The sequence below is a fragment of the Ambystoma mexicanum genome, chromosome 1q (genome assembly GCF_040938575.1).
Source record: "Ambystoma mexicanum isolate Mex_15411 chromosome 1q, UKY_AmexF1_1, whole genome shotgun sequence".
NCBI classification, from domain to species: domain Eukaryota; kingdom Metazoa; phylum Chordata; class Amphibia; order Caudata; family Ambystomatidae; genus Ambystoma; species Ambystoma mexicanum.
This window is the reverse complement of record NC_090922.1, coordinates 832627511-832651822: the sequence shown is the minus strand read 5'-3', so window position 1 is coordinate 832651822 and position 24312 is coordinate 832627511. Positions and strand designations below refer to the sequence as shown.

The following is a 24312-nucleotide window of genomic DNA, read 5'->3' as shown; positions in this document are numbered from 1 at the left end:
TACAATTTCTGAAAAGCTTTGTGCAGATTGGTCAAACAGGGCTAGAGTTATAAGCATCCCATAATCACCTTTTTTAATAGAAACCTCAATTTAAATATAGCCACGGAGTCACCATCTCGCCAACGCATATATTCTGATGTCATGAGAAACCATGACATTAACTATCACGAGGCTTGAAGATTTTGCTAGAAACCTAAAATACCATTATTGGATAATACTTGATTACTGTCCATATTATATATCAGCAGATGGGGCAGCAATGAATCAGGTTGCTAGGAACGCGGGCTGAAACTACTGATCTAAGCCCGCGTTGCGAGCAACCTGATGGCTGCTTTTCCTGCCCCGCTATCTTCCCTCCGCCCTCCCTTCCCATCTTCTTTTAACACCCCCATACTTACCTGATTTCTGCGGCGGTGGTGCTGCTGCCTCCTCCTGTTGTCCGCTCTGGCTACCATGGAAATGGAAGAGGGGCTACATATGGTGCCCCATCTTCCAGCTCTGTGGCAGCCATCTTGCTAAAGTATTTTGTCTGAATGAACAGGAAACTGTGAGGCGTGCTGTTAATTCAAACAAAATACAATGCTCTCAGCACCCCGGGTTACCAGGCTGGTAACCCGGGGTGCTAATAGCATTCATACCCTCTCATACCCTTTCTGGCGGGCCGGATCGGTTGTCATCGGCCTGGGGACCCTTAATAAGCTCAGGCCCGCCACATCGGGTATGAATGCTTAATTAGGAATTTAGTTGCAGAGGAAAAACCCAACCTCTTGCAACCTCCCATTCACTCCTTCAGGGATTGCAATCTTCCTGCCTGGCCTCTCCTACACTAGAGACCTTCTCCCCCTCCTTAACTACTCTCACGGGTACCACTGCTAGCATTACTACCACTGTACTTCTACAACTACAGGGACTAGTTCTGTACTTGCACTACAGCAGCTGCTACTGTTACTGTTGCAAGTGCTACTTCTGCTAATAAGAGTAACAACTACTATGTCTGTTCTGTTGCTACTGGTGTTTCTACTACTGTCACTACTTCTAGTGTTAATGTTTGTGATACTACTGTTACTAATCAAACAAGTATTATTATTTTGCGGATGGTACGAATAGTATTAGTACTGTGAATACGATTGCTAATAGGGTATGTTTTCTTTGATATGTGTGTATGCTTTCAGAAGGCAGAATGTAAGGCAATGACATATCACCAATTTTTTTGAAATCATTACTGTGAATCATGGGGTTTGCAGTTATTGGGAACCATGAAAGGCAGCATCCAAATGATGGAAAACCCAAATCAGATTCTGGTGCAAATTGCCCGGCAGGACCACCCATAATTAGAGTGGGTAACCAAGCCAAGAGGCTAAGGGCAGTACAGCTCCTGAGTTTTCAACATTGAAATGAGTAAGCCCTGTGTTTAAGAGCACAATGTTCAGCCTCATCTGGTCACGTGTGTGGGCGTCTCATTGAAGAGCACTCAATATTGGTATGTGTGCTGCAGGTCTGGTTCCAGAATCGCAGAGCAAAGGAGAAACGGCTAAAGAAGGATGCAGGGCGCCACCGCTGGGGACAGTTCTACAAGAGTGTGAAGAGGAACCGCGGGGTGAGCAAGCATGAGAAGGAGAGCTCGGCAGAAGACTGTGGAGTGAGCGACAGCGAGCTGAGCTACCGAGGTGAGCCCTAAGGGGATAAACCCATGAATTGGGGTTTGAGGTTATATGCTCTCCACGGAGCTACGATCATGCTAGGCACACCAAGAGGGAGCTTACCCAGGGGGGAAAATGGAGGTAGACTATGGAATGGGAAGGTAGGCAAGGGGGAGTAAGGCTGAAGAAGGAACGAGAGAGACTGTTGTCGGGAATAATAAATACATAGAGAAAGACAGGAATATAATGTCCATAGAACATGACGAGAAAAGGAGAGATACTATAGCGGGCAAGAAGAGGGCAGCGGTTAAGGAGGAGAAAGAGATACAATGGAGGACTGAGGTATGTAGATGAGGCACGCTACAGGAGGCGATAGACTGTGCAAGTTGAGAATGAAGGAGGAAAAGAGTGAAGGAGGGTGACTATCCATTAATAAGAAGAAACCACAGAGAGAAAAGAATTCAATGTATTGAGGGAGTAAAAAAGTAAAAAAAAGATCATGAAGAGAGACTATTGAGGGAAGCTCTCATCAATTGGAAAGCCAGATTACAAAAGGAGTAACAATGCTATGAGTCTGAAGATGACTGACTGAAAGTGGAGGAAGGAGAGAAACTGTGAGGAGCATTGATATAAACCAAACTGATGTGGGGGCGGCTGAAACATTGGTGAGAACCCGCAAACATACTAGAGGGGTGGGCAGAGTCGCCTCCCACTTCCTCCTGCACTGCACAGGAGGACTTTAAACCATGGGAAGGAGAGAGACTATTGAATGATCAGGAGTGCAGTACAGAGACTGGAAAGAGACTACTGATGAAAAGGACAGACTAGAAGTAAGCAGAGTGTGGTGAAAGAGCAGCAATATGAGGGAAGACGAGAGCAGTGCAGAGAGATGAGAGGCCAAGGAGGGGTGTCTGAGTGAGACTGCAGGCGAAGAGTGAGGCTCTACAGAAGCGAAAAAGACTGTGCAAGGAGAGGCCAAGTCAATCACAAAGGTAAAAAATCAGTTTGCTCCTTTTTTGCCTGCAATAATCTCAAGATAGATCTCACCATGTATCTCTTATGCACTCCCTCTCTCTGTCTATCCCCCTCTTTTTCTCTCTCTCTCTCGCTCTCTCACTCTCTCTATCTGCCTCTCCTGAAACCATGCAAGGTCATTACCTTTATCATGCCATTAGCCTCTCATGTTCCGTAGCCTTTAATATCCTCTCGCCCTGCGTTGTACCTACCCATAGTGTCTCGGCTCACCACTCTCAGTGTCTTTCACCTTCTTTGTTCTCCCTTAACTCAACTCTCTCAATTTCGCACAGTCTAAATCTATTTCCTCCAGGTTTCTCCTGTTCCTCCATTTCTTTCTCACATCTATCCTTTAAACTCTTCTTTTCACCTTACTGCTTCATCGCCCCTTATTAGCGCAGCCTCCCCAAATCAGCTGGAAGAGTCCCATGACCTGAAACACAATGACACAATGTACCCGCGCCCAACACAGAACAACTGTTAAAGATATTACAGTACTAGTTATCTCTGCAACAGCCATTGTTGTTTTCCTCCAATGCAATGTACAGTTTATCATGTAACATTTATACTACAGTATACGGAAACATAGCACAGCCATAATGAGATCCATTGGCTTGGAGGTTGTACAATGCTAGCAGCTTGCTCGTGAGCAGTGAAGAAACATACTCATCGTATTCCCGAGAGCCTCACGCTTAACTCATTTTCTTTTTCCACAGAAGATCACATCCTCTCCGATCTGGGTCACAGCAATGGAGTTTATGGCAGCGTTGGAGACATCTCTGGTGGGACGCTGATGAATGGGAGCTTCTCCCTGGATGGCTCAGGACAATCCTACCAGGACCTGAGGGACGGGAGCCCCTACGGGATCCCCCAGTCTCCCTCCTCCATATCCTCCCTCCCCCCGCACACACCTTTACTGAATGGACTGACATACTCCATGGACAGCGCCCTGGGGATCCATGCACATGGAGGACAGGCTATGGGCCAGACACTTCGAGCCCTGGCAGGAGGCCCCACCTCTGATCTTTCTACAGGGAGTAGTGTTGGCTACCCAGACTTCCCCACGAGCCCGGCCTCCTGGCTCGATGATATGGACCATACTCCTTTTTAAAAGCTGCTTTCTCCTCTGCTCTTTTGACTTCAGGAGTCTACCAGGAGAGACAGACCAGTAGACAATTAACTGCCTTGGACAACCTAATGTGGCCTCATGGCTACTTTCTAATTCTTTCTCATGCTGGGAACCACTTTGCAAGGCAGTTTCCATGCACGATGGTCTTTTCAATCAACCTTTGGGAGATGGAAATCTCTCATGAGCATTGCACACGGCCCACAAACCTGCACCAAATCAGCTCTAGGCCTTTACTGACTGGCAACCTGAGACCTCTTTCTGCCGATGCCATGCCAGACTCATGGCTCAATTCACTCTTGAGGCCCCTAATTACAGTGCCTGGGAGAGCCAGGCTTGGGGGTGTGAGGTTTTCAAAATGTCGGAATACTATTGCCACTTCTCCCAGGAGCTGTCGTTGTTGATGAGATCAGCAATCAAAAAGGAGCGATGCAGGTAGCGGGCGTCTTGGACAATCAAAGCACTTAACTCCTCTCCTGTGATTTGTGGTTGTGGCTTTGAATATTTTGTGGAAACAAGAAATGTGATTTAAACACTGACCACAGAGCGGTATTTTCAGGGTGGTATAAGAGAGGCTGGGATTCCAACAAATTGGGAGGTAATATAACTCTGCTGCTAGTATTGCCACATACATGTACTCACATCCTGAAGGGCCACGTGAGCCACCGATTTCTTAGTTGATGGAATTCGTATCCAATTTCAAAAAGACTAAAGTTTTCACCCTCACACACAGCATTCTAAGGCAAGGCCCTAGTGTACCTCAAAGATTGGGTCTACTCATTCATCTATTCATAATGCTTGAAATCCTCGCGCAGGCAGCCCCGTACGTACCCCCAATCTAAGATAAAGCATGCAGAAAACCATTCTTCTGCGGGCCACTTCAAGTTTCCAATAAGCTTCCAGAAAGTATTATCAGCTGTTGGTCCACAAGAAGATGCTCAACATCCCACCGCCCCCACAATATTTTCATAACAAGGTTTAGAGCTTGGATGCCCCTTATGGAGCATGAGCCCTATATATATTTCCTAAATATAGACACAAATAAAAAGTATAGAGAGGGGGCTATCTGTGTACGTATAGTTTTTTCCCATTTTGTGGCAGACACATATTACTTGTTCAATAGGATATAGTAGTAAATAAAGTTACTCAACTCGTTGTGTTGGCCTGTGCTGTTCACAACAGCCATGTAGGTCAATTTACCATATTAGTATCTGCCACATGATGGATTCTCAAAGGTTAAGGCATTGCTGATGCAGGGAACCAAACCATCAACCTCCCACGCCATTATCTGGAATTCTGATCCCTCATAGAAAAGGGACAACACTTTGGGCCTCCATAAGAAGGATCTCCCATTAGTTGCACATCCATCAGAGAAGTCTTCCTCAAGTAAATGAATTATAAGAATCGCCAATGTCTACTTCCAGGTATAGAACCTTGCATATTTAGAGCCCACAGCTGCATCAGTAGGGAAGATCATCCATTCACACATACATGTAAAGGTTCAAATGTGCAGGTGTAAGTGGATAGCCCCCTGTGGATCCATAGGAAAGATATTGCATGGGTACAGCCACACAGGCGTATCAAGCCTGTATATTCATTGATGTTTCTGTGGATGAGAAACCTTCGATAAGAACAAGCACTCCGAACATTGTGTGAAAATACATATCTGCCTGGCCAAGTCATAAGGCATCCTTCCAGAGCTCAATGATACAACTTCCTTGATCTCTGCCAAAGTGAAATGGAAATTAATTCGCCTTTGGCCTTTACCACAGTTTAATTGTCTAGATGTTTGTCCTTTTACACAATTCATGGAGATTGTCTGGTGCACATTTAAGGTAATGTTAGATACTTGATTGGCATACAAGTAGGAATGGGCCAGAGCCACAAGGTCCTAAAATGGCACTTTGAGGCCATGAAGGAGGAGACAGCCTGAGGAACAATGATAGACTGGGAAAGCAAGAAGGTGTTTGGGGTGAACCACAGAAGGGGAAGGCTAAGGGAATCTTACTAAGGAAAAAGAAAGATGTAGAGGACGTTTGAGGAGAAAGTGCAGCCTGAAAGTAAACAGCAAAGAGGGGCGACGATGGGGCCCACAGCAGAGGTTCTATGGTAAAGATTCTTTAGGGGTTACAGAAGACAATGCAATAGAATGGCCTAAACGCATTGATGCAAATCAGGATTGCCCCCATCCCAAAAGTGACATGAAAAAGGAGTGTTGAGGGTCACAGAAGAGGAAAGATTGTGAAGACCCAGTAAGACCAGTGAGGCAAACAGAAGAAGGTAGCTGTTACAATAGGCAATAGTACAAGTGGAGAGATTCTGAAGCCCATGGAATTGTGTGGCTTGCTTGGAACCCATGCCCCTTAACCACTCTAAAGTCTGGTCCATAATAGGGAGTAAAGGGAAATCTGTTCTGGGCATCTAGTACTGGCTATTCAAAAGCACATTGCTTCTGCTGGCATTCTGAGGCAAAGAGACAGAGGCACAATATAATTATGTACATTACACCTGGACAGGTTTCCCATTTAAAAAATAAGTTCTGCCTGGTTGACCCCACAAAGAACAATCTGATCAATTTGACTGTATGTCAAAGGCAACTTGACAGGTTGTTGCCTTGGATGGCCAGGAGCGATACCTAAGTGGGAATAGCGATTTCCTACTGGCCCTAACTTTGTACGTTTTGTCAGTATTTGCACAGTTCAAATGTTAAACACAATTTAGCACAAGAGCTTTGATTAAGAGGGTATACCACAACATGACAAGGAATAACAGGTGGCTAGCGTAGCTCTATGATCTGCAGTCACTTCCATTTAGGACAACAATGGATTTGGTCAGTCCATTACCTGTGAAACTCCATCTCAAACGTATACAATGTAGACATGTGATCAGATGAGGGATTTACAAAAGCAATCAAACTCACTGTGGCACAAGGAAATGTAGGCACATTCCTAGCAAGACCCTCAATTCTGCAGGACACCTCATCAGCACCTGGACACAGATGGGATAAGCCTATGAAACATCCTGCACCCTGATGGGACTCGTACACTCTTAGAGGGGTTTTAAGAAATAATCCATAGGGATCCATGTATCCCTGGAGAGGCTTTAAAACATTGATGGAGCAGAATGGCACCCTTGCACCCACACAGTTCCCTGAATACTGAAAAGATACCTAGAGGTTGCACTAAGGTTTCAACCTCCCCATGGAGATGAACTATGCGCATCATAGACTCTGCTGTACTCGCATGGGCATCACATACCAGTCAAGTGGTGTTGAGAGAGGAGGTCTCTAGCTCGACCCTCCAGAGTACAGGCAGCTCCCTAAAGACCGCTGAGGCCCTGTGTACTGGAGCCTTAAAGTCCCAGCCAGCTCTTATAAAATATGCCCGATCACATTACGATGTGATATTCCGGGGCCTCCGACTCTCGATGACATGTGTCCAAGCACCATTTACTGTTTCTACTGGAGTTCCTGAGCTCCTCTTTCTTTCTTTTCAGTTTGGAAGGCAACACTCATCCCTCAGTTTTTCTCCTCAGTACTAGGCCTGCTGTGTAAATAGGGAAGCAGTTCTAATCTCAACAGGTCGTTTCCCCTTTAAATGCTGGCCAAAGAACTCCAAAGTCATCAAGGCCTAGCCCTTACACTCTTAATTTACAAAATCCAGTGTAAAGGATATCGTCCAGCAGGGTGTGGGCCAGGAAGGATGTAGGGGCCACGAGGGACTGACTCACTGGCTGCGCTGTCATAAGGTGGGGAAGGGTGGAAGGGAGACTCTCTTCCAAGAGATACAGAGCAAGAAACAAGCGGGACACCGCTTCCTCCCCAGGCTCTGAATTTGCACTGAATAACTTGGGGATTCTCTTATGCACTTTCAATCCATTTCTGTGGATCCGTTCAAGCCCCGACAACCTCCCCCAACAATTCTACCCTGGGTTACAAAAGACTCACAAGCACTCTCCCCCAGCGTCATCTCCCTCCCTGCACCCTTCCTTGTGTAAATTGTGTACAGTTCAAAAACAAAATGAGTGTCTTGTTTCCTGGATAAATATTGAAATGAATTGTATATTTATTGCCATGTGTCTTTGAAAATAAACCTTGGTCACGGTGACCGTTGTGTTTTGCGGCAGCTCCTGTGCACTGGCATGAGACGCATTATATGGTTACAAAACTCTATGTGAAATAAATATGGAGCCTACTTTCGACAATGTTGGGTTCTGGGGATCATTTCATTGGTTTCCGTTGCTCAGTGTTCGCTTATTCTATGATTACAAGAGCTCATGTGGTTTATGAGCCTTTGGACGCTAGAAAACAGAGCTCTGCCTTGGGTTGGGCTTGGTAGCCAAACAATGAGTAAAATCCAATCGAGTTTTCAAGTTTACTAAAAAAGTATGCTAATAATCCTCTTAGACAATTATTACATGCACATTTCTCTCCTGTAGATTCATTGTGGTAGTCGTAGAAAACTCATTCGTTTGTTCTGATCTGCTGGCAAAATCGGTGTGATTTTCCTAGAAGTCCGGTTCAATTGCTGGGTACTCCTGGGTGCAGCAGATGTGGTGGTGCAGCGACATACCCGGCAAAGTGGGCAGCTGATCCTTGGTTGCCATGGCTCGAGAATTACAGTTTAAGTACCGTTCTAAAAGTCACTAAAATAATATGAAGTGGGACAAGGGTTAGAGGTGTAACACGCTTAAGCTCCGCTCCCAGAGCATCGCTTTACCCAGCTATTCACAGATGGAGGCAGGCCATAAGAATTTTTGAAGTAACCTTGGCTCTCATGCAGGTAACGCAGGCCTTGGCTCTCATGCAGGTGGCAGAGGCCGAGCCATGGACGTAACTTTGCCAGAGGTACAAGAGCGGTGGAGGATGCGTGAATTCCAAGAAGCATTGCAATACAAGTAGGAAATGAAGGTCTAAAGAAGAGATTAGTTTAAAAGGTAGCAAACGCATATTAAGTAGAGAAGTAAACACGATTGGAGTAAAAACAAAACGAAAAGTTAAAAATAGATGTAACTGTTCTACAATATAAGCCAACGGGGCCAGCATTTATAATGGATCACAATAGAGATTTTTCTAAGTCAATTGGGGGAAAGTTAGAAATGCATTGGGTTGTTCTTGTGGGTGTTTAGAAATACCAAGATCCTAGAACAGGTCAGGCTGTAGGTGACCTTCGCCCTTCTAAAGTTTTGGGATCAGGCGAGTGAAAGAATTTGTCATTTGGCCATTAAAGTAGCCCACATGTAAATTCACCAAAGCAGGAGCTGTTTGCAGTCCTGGCCTGAAGCGGGCTCCAAGGAACTTCTGGAGACTAGAGTGGAGAGGCTGCCAGCGAGGAAAAAGATCCACGTGTTGGACAGCGCTTCTTGTTACGGAAACAAGTTGCATGACTCACAGATAAATGCAGTGGTGTTCTTTCCGGTTGGGTCACTGTGGGCAGCTTCTTCATGTTGCAAGACCCTTAAGTGGGCACTGGACGAAGCGAGAGTCAGAAAAAGGCTCCACTATGTTCCCTCCAAGCTGTGTCCATGTATGCATGCCAACCTGCCCCCTAGGTGTTGCCAAGAAGGGCATTAGCAGCACTTACAGACAGCGACCACCCACTGGCATTACACATGAATAGCATTATGATGAATCTATATTGCTTTTCAGGCACTCTGCATACTTTCCAAGTTTTCATTGTTACATTGAGCATAGACTTTAATAAAGACAATGATAATTCATACCTCTTGTATAAATCAATGGTTTCACTGAGCACGTGTACAATCCTATCCACTATGATTAGAGGGCGGTCAGGATGTTGCAAACAATCTTGTTTGCGCTCTAAAATAATTGTGTTGATGCAGATCGACATTTTCTTAAGCTGCGCATATCATCATGGTGAGGTGTTACATGTTTTCCCATGCAAAGTATTGTGTGTATGTAATTATTCCAGCAAGTGTACACTTGATACAATCGGCTTTACTTTTTACTGAGCCCTGTCAGCTCATTTTGGGGGCCAGCACCGGAGCCTCGTGGGGGAACAGGAGCACATCACTTAGGGATGAAGGACGAACAAGACATTTTGAAAATTCAAGTCATGTCAGCAGTACGTTGAGGAAAACCTTATTTTGTTTCCGTTGACGGCCAGGCAACCTCTAGCAACAGTCTATGGAACTGCACCTTCTGTTTTCTTTCTGTGCTCAGATTCTGAGGGCTTTTAACTTAATCATGCTGTGTTTTGGGCCTCTTTTGTTCCCTCTTTCTTGTTTAACTGTTAACAATGAATTGCAGAGGAAGGCACTCCATCTGGTCTACTTTGCAGCATTGCTGCTATTACATTATAAGGCACCTTGTGATTTCTATTTAAAGGGGCTACCCGAGAAACCTCATTGAGGCTCTTATCCGTTTCATTTTGTTTAGGCTGGTGTGAGAAATTGTGGGCAAAACAATTATAGGTTACATTCTGCACCCAGTCATTTCACTTCCTATGACAATGTTACAAGCAGGTATTCAATCATATTCTACTCCAGATCATTGAAGGTTTGGAGTCAAATGATGTTTCAGGAAGTAGGAAAGTAATTTGCATTCACAATGGGGTTAGGTAAGTGGCAATATATTTGAGTTCAAAAAAAGATTTATTATTGTAATCCAAACTTCTTTCCACCTAGTAAGTAGTTCATGCTTATTAAAGGATCCTTTTTCCCTTAACATTGCTCAGATCAGGGCATAATAGTCCTAACGCTTCTTCCTGTGCCACGGCTCTGCTGGTACCACTGATCCAAAAACATCATCGCATCTTTGGGGTTGGAAGCAAGTGATAGACACATAGTAGCCTATAAGTTTTCTTTTTGGTTGGGTCGAGTTTTACTCCCAATTTTCTTTGTGAGGTGTATTTGCCTGTTTTTAGGGTGTAGAAGTGGTAGCTTGCCTCTTATCTGTAGCGCTGGTACGAGTGTTTCCACTGTTTTTTTCTCAGTTCAGTCGTGGTTTTAAAAAAAACGCGGATACAACATTAGTAGGAAAGCAGCAGGAACACATGTGGGTAGCCTTGCGGTTACAGAATTGGTACAATGGCATAACACAAAATTAGGGGGCCCATCCCCAAGCTCTGTTTGAGCCCCGCCCCCACCCCGCCTAGCTCACAGAAGAAGTGCTGGCTGCTCCACAATCCTCAAGGGATAGCCTGGGCTACTATGTATGTGTGATGTCCCTGATGAACATGCTGCCATTGCTCAAGGGGAAAGATGTAAGCAGGTTTTTGAATCAAAACTTACATCCTTCACACAGCCTCGAAACATGGGAAGGCAGCGCTTGGACCCTGGCACCCAAACGTACCAGTTGTCACTGTAATATTTTAATGGCACAAGCAGCATTTGGTGCCGGGGGAGGATGAGCAGCGCCTGAGTGCCATTGAAATTTGAATCAATTCAAGGTCCGGGGCAGTAGGGGAATATTTTTAGTGGAGGGGCAGTAACATTTCCCATGAATTAGCGTTAGCGACCGAGTGCAGCGAGAGAGCCCTGAGTAATAGGAGGCTTCTCCCGACGCACCCGTGTACAGTTTGAAGGTCATGTGTTGAAATATTGCAGTTTGCAGCACAATTGTAAAAAATGGACTAAAAATAAATAGAATTTACTATTGGTTCACCAGGGGAACAAAAATAAATACAGCAGATGCTATTTCACCGACAGTACACCAGAGGGCTTTACATATGACAGCATTGCCACTTTTTTTTTTAAAAATATATTTTTATTGATTTTGTGAACAACAAAGAGCTCTGAAAAAAGATTACATTAGGGCACATGCCCATATCAACTTCATTTAAAAACCATAAATCTCTACTGTATTCACCCTCCCTCCCCCCTCCCCCCAAAATCCCCCTTCTTGGGGCACAGGATCCACGGTTCCGTGGATAATTTCTTCGGGCAGCGCCGACCGGGCATATAAACAGACACAATGAATGAGCTTTCCTTAGGAGCGTACAATGAGTTCTATCCTGAAACTGGTTTCGGGCCGGGTGGAGTGGCCATATCACCTTTCTGGCTCGCAGTTTGTGCTGGCGAACACCTCCATGAATTGTGACCAGTCGGCCTCGAGCTGCGAGCTGGAGCCATGAAGTGCTGCTGTTAGTCTATCCATAAAATAAATGTCCTTGGCCACTGTCACCCACTCTCTCCTTGAGGGGAGTGCTACTCTCTTCCATGTGCTGGCCCGTGCAGCCCTAGCTGCTAAGAGTAAGGAATGTGTCAAGTCCGGGAGCTTCTCCCAGTGCTCATCCTTTTGCTGTGGCCCAAATAAAAGTGTGAGTGGCTCCAATGGATAGACCCCTTCTCCCGCATCCTTAAGCCAGCTGAGCACCTCCGACCAATAAACTTGGACCTTCTCGCAGGACCACCACATGTGCCAATAGTTAGCCCTTTCTCCGCAACCGTGCCAACACAACGGGGCAACGTCTGGGAACATCCTGGAGAGGGTGGTCGGGTCATATTGCCACCTATGAAGAAGATTGATGGCATGTGACTTGTACTGGCAGGAAATAGATGTCTTGAATGCCCTGCTACATAGTTTCCACCAGAGCCCATCCCCAATGTCCCAGCCCAGGTCCCTTTCCCATTTCCCTCTAAGACTTTTAATCGATCCCTCGCGGGGGATTAAGAGTGCTCCATACAGGAGAGAGATAAGACCTTTCATTTCCGTGTGGGAGTCTAGGATTTTCTCGACCGGGGTGAGCTTTCTTTGAATGCAGGGCTTTAGCTTTGGTTTCATGAAAATTCCCTTAAGGCGAAGGTATAGAAGTGGGGAGAGCCTGCCAATTCCCAGAGCCTCCTCGAGCTCCTGGATGCTTATGAAGTTGTCCTCCCTCACCAGTTGGCCAACCCTGCAGAGGCATGCGTCAAACCATGACTGGTAGTGTTCGTGGCCTGGGATTATCTCTAGCACTGGAGTGGACCAGATGTGGCTCAAGGGTGAGGGCCATGTCGTGACTTTCTCTTTATTTCCCTTCCCCGCTAACGCTTTCCACATTGTACCCAGTATCGGGTGGTCCCTGATTCTTTTGGGAAGCTTATTTAAAGGGACCCATAACCATTCGCCTACGGTGACTGGGTACAGGTAGTAGTTTTCAATGTATACCCATTGTTTATTGGGGTCCTCTCTAAGATGTGGGGCCAAGGCCCTTAGTTGGGCTTCTCTGTGGTAGACTGTCAAGTCCGGCAAAGCGCCCCCCCTCTATCTTTGGGGAGGGTGAGGGTCTCATACCCTATTCTGTGTCTCCGGCCCTGCCATATAAACTTCATTATGCGCCTCTTGGCTTCTCTGAGGCATGTGTCTGGGGCTTCCAAGGGGAGCATCTGGAAGACATACAACACTCTGGGGAGCAGGTTCATTTTTATGGCATTTATCCTTCCCATCCAGGAGATCTGCCCCTTCCCCCAGCTCTCCATTTCTCTGAACAGTTTATCAAATAGTGGGGGGTAGTTGGCCTGGCTCAGATCATGTGCGAGAAGAGGCCTGCCAGGAGGCCCGAGAAGGCCTTGTAAAAGCCTGCCGTGAACCCATCCTCCCCTGGGGCCCTACCCCTCTTCAGGCCCGCTATAGCTCTCAGTACCTCCTCCTCCGTTATCGGGGCGTCTAGGATTGATGCTTCTAGGGGTTCAAGAGCCGGGAGGGTGACCCCACTGAGATATTCGTCCAAGGCTTCCTTTTCCGTCTCCCCCTCTCTCCCATACAGGGCCTCATAAAAAGACGCAAATTTCTCTGCAATCTCTTCCGGGTCGGATACGTCCCCTTCTTCCCCACTCTTTAATCTTGCCACCCATCTATCCGCCCTCTGGTCTCGAAGTTTTGCTGCCAACATGGCGTCCGCCTTGTCCCCTTTTTCATAGTATTTTTCACGTAAATGTTGGAGTCCCGCTACAATCTTGCCCATCTCCATTTCCCGCAATTCTTGTCTCTTCTCCCTTGCGATGCCCAGGTCCCTCTCTCTCTCTGTCTCCATCTTCCCCTCCGACCTTTCTAACGAAATTATCTCCGATCTTAATCTGTGGGTCAGGAGAGTCCTAACCCTTTTTTTGGAAGCCCCTTCACTAATTAGCCTACCTCTCCAGGTTGCCTTTGCCGCCTCCCACACAATCTCCCTGTTGACTTCCCCCGTGTCATTTACCTCAAAGAATTCTCTGATCGCTGTTGCCATTTCTTCCTCAAAGACCACGTCTCTCAACAGGAAATCGTTGCATTTCCAAAGAGATTCCCTGGGTTTCAGGCCTGCTATACAGATGTCCGACCAGACCATATCGTGGTCTGACCAGCTAACGGGCCGAATCTCACAAGCCTCTATTCTGCTCATGTGCTGGTTTCCAATGAAAAGATAATCTATTATAGTCCTGGTACCATGGGCTGCAGAGTAGAAGGTGTATCCCTTACGCCTCCGGTGCAGCTCCCGCCATATGTCCACCAGCCCCTGCTCCCACATTATTTCCTGCAACGCACCGTGAGGCGTCCCCCCACTGCTATTCGGAGGGCCTGCGTTCCCACTATGGTCCAGCTCTCGGTCCGCCCACATATTGAAGTCCCCCCCAGAAGCAGAAGGCCATCTGCTTTAGCCATCACCTCCCCCAGGGCCTCTTGGACCAATTCCCTCTGACCCGTGTTGGGGCAATATATTGCTGCAAGGGTGACTCTGGTATTATGCAAATTACCAGACACTACCAGGGCCCTCCCATCCTCCCTCTCCCAAGTGGACACTTCCATTAATTTCTGATTCCTATGAAGCAGGATACCGACTCCTCCTTTCTTTATGAGGCCGGATGCCCAGAAGGTCTGACCCACGTGCGGTCCAGGGATGGCCCTCTCCTCCCCCCTTACCGTCCTGGTTTCTTGTACAAACATAATATCCACTCTCCCGTTCCTCATTTCCCTTCCTAGAAGGGAGCGCTTCGTTGGGGAGTTGAGCCCCTTGACGTTAAGGGAGCCCATCCTAAGCGACTCGACCTGGCCCCTTTCTTCATTTTCTGCCATTGCTTCTCTCTGTTGGATTAATTGTTTTCCCGGTCCTGTGGGAGCTGCCCCGCTTCTTTACCAAGCTGGATATGTCCTGTGCCCCAAGGCCTTTGTCCCCCATCCCCTCGCCTCCCCCCTCCCTTTTCTCTCCCTCTTGCATGACGCCTGCCAACGGGCAAGCCACCAGGGTGTGAGCATGTTCCTGCACCGCAGTTCTCTTGATGAAACTTGCGTCCCCGGCCGGGGTTGCTGACAAACTAATCTTGATCTTTCAGTTGGTTTGTCTTAATTCACCTAGTCCCCTTCGGCCTCCGATGTCGGGGTGTTTGGTTTCCTGAATTTCCTTCTGCCCTTTGTCTTCTTCTTCGTGGACCAAGGGCCAGCCGGTTCTCTCCTGGTGTCACCTGCTGCTTGGGTGCCCACCTCATTTTCCTCACCCAGGGCGTCCCCCTTGATCACTTGCAGCACTTGCGAGGCCTCCTTGCCACTGGTCACTCTGTAGTCCACCCCAGCGCGTTCAAAGGACAGGGCGAAGGGGAAGGACCATCTGTATTTTATATCTTGAGCAGTAAGCCACTGGGTGAGCGGACGACATTCTCTTCTGCGGGTGAGCGCAAGATATGATAAGTCCTGGTAAATCTTAATTGTGTCGCCTTCAAAAATAAAGCTCCCCAGCCTCTTTGCCTTCTCCAGGACCTCCATTTTCTCCCTGTAGCGGAGGAACCTCACCCCGATAGACTTTGGGCCTCCACCTGCGCCCCTTCCACCTCGATGCGCTCTCTCCAGCTGGACCTCTTTGCCCCCCTCCAACGCGAAGAGCTGGTTTATCAGGCCCTGGACCTTCCTCCCCACATCCGCCGCTGTCTCCCCTCTCTCCTGCGACACACCCATGATACGCAGGTTGTTCCGGCGCTCTCTGTTTTTTAAATCGTCCATCTTCAAGGTTATGTCCTCATCTCTTATCTCTAGGTCTGTTAGCCTCACCTCGTATTTCATGTCCAGGAGGTCCGTTTGGAGGTGGTTGTTTTCCATCCCCTCCATTTTCTCCTCTAAGGTGTCCACCCTTCCCTTGAGATCCACTATGGACGCTTGTATATCTGTCCGGATTGCCTTGATCTCGTGGAGGATGTCCTTGAGATCCTCCTTCGTGAGTGGTGCAGGGGGGGGGTTCGCCGCCTGAGGGCATGGTGTCTCTGGGGGCCTCCCTCGTGGCTAAGTGGGGCCGTCGGAAGCGCTGGAGAGACGAGATCGCCCCCAATATCGGAGTGCTCTCTAGGGTCTGGGTGTGTTGACGCACCCAGGGGTGGTGCCTCTGTCCGGGGTTCTCTCGCGGGGGACCCTGTGGTGTACACCACGAGTACACCACGGCCCAAGGCCTTCCCCGTGCCTGGTGTGCTAAGGTCTTGCGTAGAGCGCCTCGTGTTGGGTAGCAGCTCTATGGGGGGGGCTGTGCCGTGTCATCAGGTGGGGCCTTCGGGGGTAGGGTATCAGATCCCCGGCACCTTTGGTCCCTCTGGCCTACTCCCCAGCTAGGAGGGAAGCCGGGGCGTCGCACGGGAAAGGTTGCGCGGGAGGGGAGCCCACTTTCACTGCATCCAGTCTGTTTCCTCCCACCCACGCTCTCCTCACCTCCTCACTTCACAGTCACTGTGGGGGGTCCAGGGCTGACCGTTTGGCTCGGGCTGCGGTAGGTGGGGCTCTGGGTGGGCTATATCCGGCGTGCTGACTGGCGTTCAACTGATCTTCTCTGTCGCCAGTGGGGGCCCGGGCCACGTCCCCCAGAGTCCGCGACACCCGTCCGGATCACGTGTGGAGGGTCCTCGCCCCGTGCCTCCCTCGGTGATGCTCTGGGCCGGTATCCTGGGTTGGCCGTTTCCTCCCGCATGGGCGGCCGTCTGCGGGTCTTCGTGTGGGCCTCCGTGTTTCTGCGGAAACTCGGGAGGGGCCCTGGGCCTCCCAGGAGCGAGGCTCCCCTTGGTGTGCTGGTGGGCGCTCTTCCGTTCCTCACTGTCCCCCGTACGTTGGTGAAAGGCGGGGGCCCGGGAAGCGCTTCTCCAGAGCCCGCGGCCCTCTATCTCGATGAGGGACCGTAGCCCCGTGCCTCTTATGTCGCCGCGCCTCCTCCGAGACCCGACCGTCCGGCACAGGTCATGAGCGCAGGGTGGGGGCGCACGGCTCCACTAGTCCTTTTCGCGGTGCCGCGGGGTCGGCCGCCCTTGGTGTGTGGGGCCTCTGGCGTCTCCGGTGCACACTAGCCTCCGATGCTCTGTGCGGGAGCTCTCTGTGGGCCTTTCTTGGGGCTCCGCTTCCGGTCGCACCACAGAAGGTCTTCACTACGGGTCTCAGGGTGGGGCCCGCTGTATGCAGATGTGCTCTCCACTGGCTGGGCTCGGTAATCCAGGCCGGGGACTGGCTGCATCCACTATGCCCTGCGGTGCATTCAGGAGCGCAGGACTTACACGTCCAGCATGTTCCACGCCCCCTGGTGGTCAAGCAGCATTGCCACTTTTAATCACTTCATGAAGCTGCAGCCACAATCTATGCCTGTTTGGTCGTCATTGTAAATCCTTTTCATGAAGGTGCAGCCACAATCTATACCGTAATTCCCATTACAGCAAATTGATGATGTTGCACAAACAAAATAAGTGGGCAGTGTTACTATAGATACCTTTCATGGCACAGCCCCCTTGCCACCAAACACAAACACATTGCTTGTGCACAGAAAAAGGCACAAACTGAAACATTTACACCATCCGCGCACACATTCAAAATCGTGTACACACATTGCAATACATCCAAGCAAGCATGCAAACACTTATTTTTATTTTAACTTCCCTTCAAGTTCACACCTGCTGCTTTGGTGGTCTCTCTGTCTGGGTGGGGCACAGACAGCACTCCAGAACTGTATAACTAATGTGCAGCAGGGATTTATTTATTTATTCGTATTTGTTAAGCGCACAGGAACAGCCCTGAGGCATCGTGGCGCTGGTTACAGAAATAGCGTGACTTAGTTACAACATTGGAAAAAACAGCACAGCATACAGTGTTATACAAAAGCATTTGCAGTATGTGTAAGTTGGCTGTCGGTAGAGAAGGTTTAGTTAAAGAGAGAGGTTTTGAGCTTTTTTCTGAATGCCAACAGGGAGCATTCTGCTCTTAAAGCGTGGAGGAGATTGTTCCAGAGTCTAGGAGCTATGCAGGGGAAACCTGCCCACCTGCTGTGGTCTTGTTGATGCGGGGTACAGTGAGTTGGTTGGTGTAGCACAGTCTGGTCGGCCTGGATGAAGTCGGTATGCGGATAGTGTGAGAGGTATGATAGTGCAGTGTGATGGATACATTTGTGGGTAGTAGTCAGAACCTTGAAGGTGATGTGTTCTTTGACAGGGAGCCAGTGAGCGGAATGTCTTGCAAGTGAGATGTGTTCCCTTTTGGAGATGCTTAAGGCTGCTCTCAGGGCATTCTTTTGGGTGACATGCAGTTTGTTTAGGTTTTTCTCAGAGGTGCCAGCTAGGAGTGCGTTACAATAATCAAGTTTGGCGCCTATGGTAGCTCTTGCTATTGAGAGACAGTTTTCTTTGGTGAAGAATGGTTTGATGGCGTTGATGAGTTTGGTGCTTAGTGCAGATGCGGAGACAATGGCACTAACTTGTTTGTCCATAGACAAAGTTGCATCAATGTAGACCCCTAGCGTTTTCACCGAAGATAGGACTGGAATAATGCAGTTGTCGATGTTAAAGTTGGCATAGAGACTATCTAGTTTAGCCAGTGTATTTTTTTGGGCGAGTATCAGGATCTCAGTCATGTCCCCGTTAAAACATAGGCCATTAGTGGCCATCCAGGCTTGAAGGGTGGCGTATATGTGTTTTAGGGCTAAGGCGTCTGCGTGATATGAGCCAGTTAGAGGGAAGAGCACTTGGGTGTCGTCTGCGTAGTTGGTGTAGGAAATCCCAAGTGCATCCAGCATATCGAACAGGGGTTGGGGTGAATAGGTTGTACAGTGTAGGGGCTGTACATGAGCCTTGTGGGACACCGCAATTTATTGTGGAAGGTGTGGCGTTAGAGGTGTTGGAAAAGACTTTCATGGCCCTCCCTTCTAGGAATGATGTTATCCAGGAGGTGGCTTGGTCAGAGAAATGTGCATGGTGGGAAAGGTGTGATGTGAGGGTCTTATGGTCCACTAGGTCGAATGCCGCTGACAGGTCGAGAAGTAGAAGGGCGGGTTTACCTGTGTCCAGTATCTTAGTTATTTGGCTTTTTAGGTCCAGTAGGGCAGTCTCCGTTCCATGACCTTTGTGGAAACCTGACTGTCTGGTTCCTAGGATGGAGTTTGTTTCCAGGAATAGTTGGATTTGGCTGTGTGCCACTTTAACTCCAATCTTGAGGAGGAAAGGGACTGTCGTGATGGGTCTGTAGTTGTTGGGCATTGTGGGGTCAAGAGTGGTTTTTTTTCAGAAGTGGGCGCATCCAGGCTTCTTTGAGATTGTCTGGGACAGAGCAGGTCATGAAAGAGGAATTAATGAATGCGGTAATGAGTGGGGCAAGTTGTTCAGCGCAGTCCTTGATTAATTTGGGGGGGCAGATATCACCTTTGCAGGTCGATGGTTTCAGGTGTTTCAGAATGTCCAGGACTTCTTGTTCCGAAACTTTGTTGAAGGCAAATTTAGGGATGTTAAAGGTTTTGCTAGAGGATTGAGATTGTGAGTGCTGACTCTGTTTCGGCAGGGTATTGTAGTGGTTCAGAATTTTGTTTTGTAAGAGGTCTATTTTGTTAAGCATGGAGGCTTGGATACTGTTGCACCATGCTTTGTCCTTAATGATCTCGTCATTGGAGGTGGGAGGCACTGTAAGCTCTTTGAAAAAAGAGAAGAGTTCTCTTGAGTGGGACTTGGATTCTGCTATTCGATGGTTGTATGACTCGGATTTGGCATTGAAGATGGCAGTTTTGTATTTTTTTGCAATGTCTTTGAATAGGTCTTTGGCAGTGTTGCATGGGTTGGCCTGCAAGTTTTTGAGTGCTTTGGCGCTTGTTGCTCAGAGCTAGGAGGTCCTCAGTGAACCATGCGTTGGAATGGAAGGACTTTTTTTGTTTTTTTTCCTCTAGAGGAGCAATGGAGTTTATAGCATTAGTGAGCGTTTCCTTGAAAATGTCTGCTAGAATGTTAGGATCTTGTGAGAAAGGTGGGGCGAGGCATGGGGTGTTGAGATGGGGGGCGTAAGTTGTCTGCAGTTCGTTTTTTTGAGCTTCTGGAGAGGTCAAACTAGCTTTAACTCTGGAGCCCCATGCTTCTGGAACTCCCTCCCCGTTTCTCTGTGTACCTTGCCAGTGTTCTCTTCTTTTAAGAAATCTCTTAAAACATTTCTTTTTAATTCCAATGACTAGAGCACACTAGCTCCTGTCGCCCCCCCTGTTTTTTTCTCCTCTTCTCCTTTCGACTGAGCTCTCTTACTTGCTGTGCACTGAGGCCTATGGGAAGAGTTTCGCCTAATAAGAAATACTTTACATTAACATTAACTAGCTGTCATAGTGCAGCTTACCCCAGGGTAAAGAAAGACTCAAGTGGGCAGGAACCTGGCTAGCATTAGCGAGTCCTGCAAAGGAGGAAATCTGTTCATAAGCAGAGGACGAGCGAACCAGATAGAAACTCAGAGTGAAGTTACATTCAGTGTGGTCAACAGCAGGCAAGTATGCACAATAGTACCAAGATGTTGTCTGGGCCAGGTATCAGCATGGTCCCCTGACTCGGAAGGGGCAAAATAGCAAACATGCTTGAAGATTCACTTCGCAATTCAAATGCACCAATCAGATTCCCCCCATACAAGGGATGGAAGTTGGCAGAAGGGTGTGGAAATATGGGGGGCAACTGAGGTGTGGAGAAGGAGCATTGTGGAGGCAAGAGGAGGTGGAAACTGGTGTGCTGAGGGAGTAATCTAGTGAGAGAAGAGGTTGGAGACAACAGAATATGGTGGGACTAAGAAGGGAAAGGTCATGAGACGCTATGAGCAGGGAAAGGTTTTGAGACAAAAGGAGGAGGTGGTTGAGATAGTAAGACTGAAGGTATCGAAACAACAAGATGTGATGGAAAGACATCAGGATGGACAGGTGATGAAACAGGAGAAGGTGGTGAGACATCAGGAGGGAATGGTGGGGAATCATGAGGAGGAGGTGATGAGACATCACAAGGAGGAGTTAAAGTATCAAGAGGAAGAGGTGGAAAAACAATTGGATGAGTTGATATGGCATCAAGAGGAGGTGGTAAGGGACCAGAAAGATGCGGCGGGTCTCCAGGAGGAAGAGGCAGTCAAACAATAGTCGGAGAAGGCCAGATATAAGGAGGAAGAAGTAGGAAGATGCCAACAGAAGGAAGTTGTGATAAAACCCTGAATGTAGGTGCTCGAGATCCAGGAGGAATATGAGAAGAGGGGCAGCCTATGAAGGATAGGACAGTTAGGGAAGATATCCCAGGTATGTTCCAAAGCCAGTGGACATGAGTGGTGGATCAAAGGAAGAACCAAAAAATGGAAAGGCAGGGAGGAGGTAGTAGACATTCTGAGTAAGGTTTAGTACTACAGCAGAAGCAGCAGGGGAATAGTGAACAATTGCCAAAGAACGAGATTGTTGTGGGTGAGTGTAGAGGCTAGTGAGCAGGGAAGGCTGGGGATCAGTGAGAAGCCCCCAAGGGTAGAATTAGAGAAGCCTCCCTCGAACCTGGCTCAACATACCAACCTGAGCAGGAAGCATTGAGGTCTGAGCCTGGGGGTTCCATGCTTCCTCTCAAGAGTTAACAAGATCTGGATGGTAGTGACATGTGACCACAGGAACAGAATCCTATCATGAATGCAATGTAGGAGACGAGAAAAGAAGTAAAGTGGTCCCTTAAACATCCCAGACTGTGAGTGACTAAAATTCCAAAGGATTGCTGGGAGAGAGAATCCAGTTTACAAGACGATTGGCGACCCAAGCTCTTTTTTGTTTATTTTGGTTGGTGTGGAAATGCTTTCTTTTTATTTGGCTTGGTTTAGAATCCTGCTATTTTTGTAACCTTTGTTTCAGGTGTTGGGGTGGCAGTTAGTGAGAAGGCTATCCAACTACACCCTATTTGTACCCAGGATACAGTTAATGAGCCCTTCAGAAAATCACTTGCAACCCACCCAGAAAAGTCACCTAAGCTCTTCTCCGCAAAGATAGGGACAGAAAGGAAGTTAAGATAATTTATATTAGTATTTAGTTGTAGAACACCTATATTGTCAATTTTAAGTGGAGTCGGTGTATGTGTGTGTAGATCCAGTTCAGCTTTCTGAGAAATGGTGTCAGTCGTGGTATCAATCAGTTCCACCTATCCCCAAATTTTTCAGCTAAGCCCTGTCCGACAGTATAGTTATGGTCAGTTTAAAGAAGAATGAGGCCGCTCCTTTAGACAGGACAAAGTAGAGTATGGTGGTGATGGTGGCCCTGTGTCTGGAAGTCAGGAGCCAGCAGGAAGGGGTCTAGGCTTCATTTGGGACATGGCCTCCTACAATAAAGCAACCTGCCAGTTTTGGAAATGCTGCTTTTGGTTTTTAGGATAACTCCCCAAATATTATTCCAAATCATAGAGGCATGCTGATTTTGCCCCCACCCCCTTTCATTGGGTTTAATGGATGGCCCACAGGGCCCCAACAATGACAGATACACAGTGGAAATCTTTTGTACTGTAGAAGAACTGGCTAATGTCCTTATAAGTAGCATGGACCGCAAAGAAATGAAAGGAGGGTAAGACCCACCAAGTGGAGGGCCCTCCTTAGAAAGCATCTGGTGACAGGCCAGAAGCAAATAGGGACCAGAATAATACAGCTGACCCGAGACCCAGTACATCTATTAGACCTGCTATAAAGATTTGTGCAGGGTGAGGAACTGGAGGCTTTCTTCCTCAACCTTGAACGATTATAGAAGACAGCTAATTGACAGAAACAAGGCTGGGCATGATACATCACACCGCTTCTCATAGAAGACCTTTAAATCAGCGCCTTGATGCTTGAAGGTTTAGTGCACTTTACAAGTGTAAAAATAAATAAATAAAATCACTCTGCAGGTTCTTAGTGCTGATGGGCAGATGCCCTGTGATGGGCTACAAGACAGGATCCTAGAGTGCCAGTGGTTCAACAAGGAAAACATCCGATAGTCGGTCTGTTGGGACAAGAAACATGCCAACAGATAGGTTGCAGGATTACTTATACCCTCCTAACCCTGGATGTTTGAAAGAATAAATGTATTAAAGAACAATTTGCAGCTTGCTTGCTTTTCACCTTACAGCAGCCAGTGCATCAATTGCAGCAACTGTCCTTGGAGGTAGCCACTCAGATCGCTGCATGATACCAAAGGGCCAGCAAAGAAAGCTGACAGCACTTGAACCTGTTGTCAGGACTCCACCTCCGCCACCACTCTCCAACCGAGTACCACTTTCCTTCCAAGGTTGATTCAAATGTGTTCAATGAAGTCCATTCGTCTACACTTACACTTAACACCAGAGACCAATAGCCTAGACCCTGACTGGCCGTTCTCCAATAACGTGTTATGCATGTGCAAAGGTGGAGCATATGGCTAGAAACTGCCCAACCCACCCAACCTCAGTGCCAACGGAATTCACCTATTGTGTACCAACATTACAGGACAAGAAAGAGTGGTGGTTAACTTCGGAGATCTATGAAGAGGAAGGAAACATCATGTACTTCTGGAGCTTGAAGCCTGGTCAGCCCACCCCTCTTATGCGTAGGGAGACATCAAACTGCAATATGGGTTGAATCTGTGTACGCTAAATAGATGCCCTGGAATTCTGCCACCGGTGACCTGCATATAGGGAGACCAGGAGGTTTGCCCACAGGCTGGACTACAGTTCCATACAGAGAAAGAACATTTCACTGCAGATGTGGCAGTTATGGCCGGGATAGCAGAGGAGGTTATCCTACGGATGGTTCTATCACAACTTGTCATGAATGCGTCATCGCCGGAGAGCGGCAAAATACTAAAAAAAGGGGGGGAAATCCAAACAAGCTTTTATGGGGTCTGCACCTTTGTCGGTAAGAAAAAGTAGTACATTTATTCTATCTGCAGATAAAAAAATAAAAAATAAACTGTTTTTAAAAACGGCTTGTAAATTGCCACCGTAGGTAGGGCTGCGCTTTACGGTAATAAGCTAGAGCACATTGCCAAAATCCAATACATAGGGATAAAGGCTACAGCTTTTTGAATATAGTGCTCAAGAATTTTAATCATATGGAGAGAGGACGGTGTCCGCTTCGAAGATGGCACCTGTAATTAGCTTCACAGGCTCCTATCTATGATTACACTATAAATGATCATGTTACCCAGGGCAACCCGACTATGCAATCTGAAGAGCCCACGCGGCCGCTGGTGCTATTCAGAAACGTGGCATGCAAGACTAGAACAGCTTTACGAATCGGTAAATGAAACTCGTGTTCCCACAGAACAATCACATGGAATACGTTCCTAACCGGCATATAAGCAGCTATAACTGAGAATTGGTGTGGGTTCTATATTACAGAACGCCACAACTATGTCT

General features: G+C 47.7%; 1 protein-coding gene across 1 annotated transcript in view; it reads left to right on the top strand.

The window, feature by feature from the left end:
* The window catches only part of LHX4 (LIM homeobox 4), a 204199-nt gene extending 196295 nt beyond the window's left edge, over window positions 1–7904 (top strand). Inside the window, exons 5-6 of the mRNA XM_069641452.1 lie at window positions 1496–1667; window positions 3371–7904. Coding sequence (XP_069497553.1) covers window positions 1496–1667; window positions 3371–3765 — 567 coding nt within the window. The 3' untranslated portion in view covers window positions 3766–7904. The remainder of the gene's footprint in view (window positions 1–1495; window positions 1668–3370) is intronic.
* The last annotated feature ends 16408 nt before the right edge of the window (window positions 7905–24312 follow it).